The sequence below is a fragment of the Silene latifolia genome, chromosome 7 (assembly GCF_048544455.1).
Source record: "Silene latifolia isolate original U9 population chromosome 7, ASM4854445v1, whole genome shotgun sequence".
Classification (NCBI taxonomy): Eukaryota; Viridiplantae; Streptophyta; class Magnoliopsida; order Caryophyllales; family Caryophyllaceae; genus Silene; species Silene latifolia.
In genome coordinates, this window is record NC_133532.1 from 40,966,837 (window position 1) to 40,971,457 (window position 4,621).

A 4,621-nucleotide genomic window follows, 5' to 3' on the forward strand; every position below is an offset into this window, starting at 1 on the left:
ATGCAATCGTTTTAAAACCAAAACACCCTTACTCGACAGAGTAGGGCCCACTCGATAGAGTACCCAGAGACTCATAAAACCGTAGTATTACACAAAGATCCTCTCCTTTTGCCGAATCAGGGCTAGCATACACTGATGTGTAATACCAAGGGATTTCCCCAAATCGAGAAATCTCTACCTTTATGCGTTGCGAGTGATGAATAATAGGTTTAACATTGATCTCCTCCGGCCTCCAAAATAGCCAAATTCCACCACTGAAACCCTATGCTTCCACCTGAGTCTTGCCTCCAAAATTAATCCGGTCACAAACACATTGAGCTGCCTCTCACTGATATGTGGTTTGACTAGTGCTAGCACTTGTGGGTTGTTCACCATTTAAGTCGGTTAAATGCAGTTCGCACATTAATTTGGTTAATTGCGGGATCTCGATTATATATATATATATATATATATATATATATATATATATATATATATATATATATAGTCAAGATCAGGTGAGAACGAACATTCGGTGAGAACATACTACTAACCCAATTTATTATTTAAAAACAAACAGTGCCTTAGTTTCTTGGTCCTTACTCCTTCCGTCAAACATTTCCCTAAAAAATTTCAAAATCAATCAACAACGAAGTATTTATATACAGAGCATATGTTTTTCGTGCATGTCCGTGAGTCTTGAACTGGCTTTATATATTCGTTTCATTCAATTTCAAATTCAAAGGCGGTTAATGGATAACGCATGTAAATAATGGGTTAAAAAGCGATTTTCTGTTTATTTTTATATGGGTCAAACTAAACCCTACAAACCTCCAACCTCATAATCATAAATTCCCCCAAATCACTCAACCCGTCTATCAATGATTCGGATCAGTTTGCAATTGGAGTCGTATAAATTGTCAAGTTGTATTTGTAAATTTTTAGAAAACGAGATTGATTGAGTAATTAAATTAGGGAAAAGAAGAGATGGGTGGAAAGAAGAGAGGAAAAAATAGGGAGACGGTGACGGTGGAGCAAGGTGCGAGAAACGAGAATGAGAAGGAGAAGGAGGAAGTTGATTTGTTTGATTGGTATATGTTGGGAATGGGGGAGGTGAAGGAGATGGAGGACGGTGATTTGTTTGATGGGTGTTTTTTCTTGGTTCGCGCAAATAGCTCAAAAACTATACCAACTACAACAACTGAAACCTCCATCTCAAATCGAAGCCTTTGTCATCAGGAAGATTTCCACTATATTGACCTGGTGTTGAAATTTACCATCCCATATTACTTGCCTTCAATTATTAACTGCATCGGAACTGGGACTATGTTGTCGTTTAATAATAGTGAAGTCTTCATACTCGGAGACCAATCCCAGCCGCTGTTCCAGCACAACCACGATGTGGACAACCCCATCCACAAACACACAGGTGCATCTCTCATTTCTCCATCTCAATGTTCGGATTGGGAGCCCTTTCTTAGTCCTGGCACCAACAAAATGACGGTCAATCCTGCAGTATTATCCGATAAAATTTATTCCTTCGGGTACCCCTTTCTTCGTCCCCGGGTTTATCACCCCAAACCATCCAACCTCTGGAATACCTTGCTCTTGCCTGTCAATCTTGTTCAAACACATGTGTCTTTTCCGCTGCTTCCCGATCCTTTAAATAATCGTATTATTTTTCACTTACCTCTTATGTCCATGCTCTATGCTTTCTATCCGGATGAAAAGAAGGATGCTGATAAATGGAAACAACTCGCCTCCAATTTTAATACATGGAATTATATTGCTGTTGCTATTGCAGATAACATCATCTTTTTCCATCCTGAGGATGTTTATGATCGTCGCGATCTTCTTCTTGCCTATGACATGAACACCTCTACCTGGTTGCGTATTGTATGGGATTTTAGCAACATTGATAACTTTCTAATTGTCTATGATGCCATCTTCACTTTGTCCAATAAGGGGTTGATGTGTTTGGCAAGTGGGATATGTGGTTCATCTGTTCAATTCCTCAGGTTCAGAGTCAAGCGTACCAGTGACACTCACTTAAAACTCACTGCAATTGATTACCACAAGTACAACATTCCTTCTGCCACCCGCATCTCCGATATCATCTTTTTTTAGGTAATCTGCTTTTTCGACACCTCTGGCTTGCTTGTATGTTCTATCACTTTGTGCATTCTGAATTTGCCTCTTTAACACGTATCTTTGCACAATGTCACTCATTAAAGCTGATTAACATTAAGAGCGCTACCTTTCCGCCACCCATAAAGGCATGTAACTGAGAACTCATGGAATAGGAGTTTTAGCTATATAAGGCTTGTGGATTTCGATCTTTCATGATTGTCTTATACCTACCGATTCTTGTTTTTACATCATTTTCTCTGTTGTTGGATAATCAAGTCATAAATTAAATTGAATTTGTGGAGTGCGTATGTGTGCCTTCTTCTGCAAACTTGGGCAGTGCGGATCCCTATAAAAAGACATTTCACCTCTATAAAAATACATGTTTAATAAAGGCTGACGGGAGTTTTGGTTCTGTGTCTAATGAAATATTTGTATGGTTTCTCTCTTAATTCTCACCTTTTAGCATATTGTGTAGACATTATCTATTCAAACTAGCATGGATTCATCAGCAGTGGTGCAATTTTTAGTCTCCCCAGACCCCATTTACCATGTTTGCTTGCACCTGCTGGAATCTTCTTTCTCCAAATGTTGGCTGTCCTTAATTAAACCTAAATAACATTTACACGGCTAATGTTAAGGTAGAAATCCACCCATCAAAATACGTCACTTTACTCACTTATGTAGCATACGATTTCAAAAAGGTGAATCCAAATTTCTTTTTTTATGGATTTATTGGGACACTATTATAATTTTTTTTTTGAGGAATTTATTGGGGCACTATTAGTTGATGTTATTTATGTCCTGGAATCTGGATGTATGCGGTAAATACTTGGCTATGATGTTAGTTTCTTTGTTTGTTGAGGCGAGTATGATTATGCAAATCTTCGCTAGGCGTGGGCAGTGAGGTGGGTGGGCTGAAACATATGCGTGGTTGATGTTCCCGAATCCTGGAGAATTGTTTTAAATATTGGCCACTTTGCCACTGATTTATCTACATTTTGGAGGTTATCGGAAGGTCTATCATTCTGCATCCATAGCGCAACAACCCGAGGCTTTGATTTTCGTACTATGGTAGGGACTAGGAGCTATATTCACTTCTTTTTTTCTCCCGCAGTTTCGTTTCTAATGTGTGATTTGTCCAATGTAAGTACAGACTATTTTGCAGTTTTCATGTGTTTAGTTTTACAAATTCTGGTTGGTGGTGACTTAATAGTAACATACTCGTTTTGGTGTTCTACTGAAAAAACTCTTGCTTTTTGTAGGAATCAGAGCTTTAAGCAGGAGATGTTCCATTGATGCTTGAAAACTCGATAAGTTGTTGGTCATGCTCAGTTTCCTTCCAATATATGTGTCTTAAACATTGAAAAACTGTCATGCTTGGGTTTTTAATTTGTTCCGTCTCTAGAAGGGCATGTTTATTTCCTGCCTTTATTTCATTTTCGCGCTAGGGTTTTGTTTAGGTATTTTTACCCAAGTCGATTAATTAGGGTCAATGTAGTCTTATTCGTTGGTTGATTGTATGATCGTTCGTATGTTAATAAGTAAATAGAGAAATAAAGCACGTAATGTAAATTGACACGTGAGATTTGGTGACGCGAAAAACCCAATGTGGGAACAACCGCGGGAGGGACGGTACCCTGCCAAATATTGCACTATCTGAATAGGAGGATGATTACAATCGTGGTGTGAAGCTAATCTTGCTGGCACTAGGCGTCTGGCCTGCAAGATCTAGGACGGATATATATATTTGAGTATAATAATATGCCGTGGTATTGATGTGTTCTTGAATGTGAATGCGTGAATACGGATGTGTTGAATGTCTTTCTTGATTTGCTTCCTTGGCTATTTATAGGGTATGAACCCGAGATATGTCCTACTTCGAATATGGAAAGGGAATATAATTTCCATAAGAACTCTTTCCAAATTCGGACGCATTTCCCAATTCTCCCTGATCTCCCTAACTTCTCCCTAACTTCTCTTTCCTTAATCCGGACGCCTTCTATGATGGGCTCCTGATCTTTCTTTACCCGTTTCCCCTTTCTCCAACCGCGGGCTTCCTTCCTCCTTATCACTCCTTCCATAGCTTCTCATTTTATTAAGTGGGCCTTCCTTATTGTGCTATTTTTAGCCCAAACAGTTTGCCCCAAATTTCTTGTGAAGTACGCTTCTAGGTGTCGAGCAAGGAATTTACGTAACCGAATGCTAAAAAACCCTAAGCCGTCTTTTACACTCCTTCCCATGCAATCCATCATGTCAGCCGCCCTATTCCTCTTTCCTCGCACCCAACTCCCTCTCTCCTCTTTATAACTCCAACCTCCACCTTCCACTTTTATTAATCCCAAATCATTTCAAAAATATTCTTCTCTCTTAAACCCTCAACCTTCCTTCTTCTTTATTTTTCGCCGGCTTCACTGTTCCTCTTCCTCCGTCTCTTTCACCAGGTATTTCTCCATCTTTCCTTCTTTTAATTTCCATTTTCTCTCTTCACCATTGGTAAAACTCGACAATCTTC

The 4,621-nt window shown here is 39.1% G+C and overlaps 1 protein-coding gene across 2 annotated transcripts; it reads left to right on the forward strand.

Annotated features, from left to right (window-relative positions):
- Positions 1-787: 787 nt before the first annotated feature.
- Positions 788-3,711, forward strand: LOC141591025 (uncharacterized). Of its 2 annotated transcripts, XM_074411494.1 has the most exons (3): positions 788-1,408; positions 1,784-2,106; positions 3,372-3,711. In XM_074411494.1, exons 1-2 carry the CDS (start codon positions 967-969, stop codon positions 2,104-2,106), a joined length of 765 nt encoding a protein of 254 aa, XP_074267595.1. In that variant the 5' UTR covers positions 788-966; the 3' UTR covers positions 3,372-3,711. The 2 variants fall into 2 exon arrangements, with proteins under 2 accessions (XP_074267595.1, XP_074267594.1); XM_074411493.1 differs by having other exon boundaries at positions 882-2,106; positions 3,372-3,533.
- Positions 3,712-4,621: the final 910 nt, after the last annotated feature.

Bases quoted from the DNA above. Each gene is read 5' to 3' on its own strand.
- LOC141591025 (XM_074411493.1), top strand. From the start codon at position 967: ATGGGTGGAAAGAAGAGAGGAAAAAATAGGGAGACGGTGACGGTGGAG.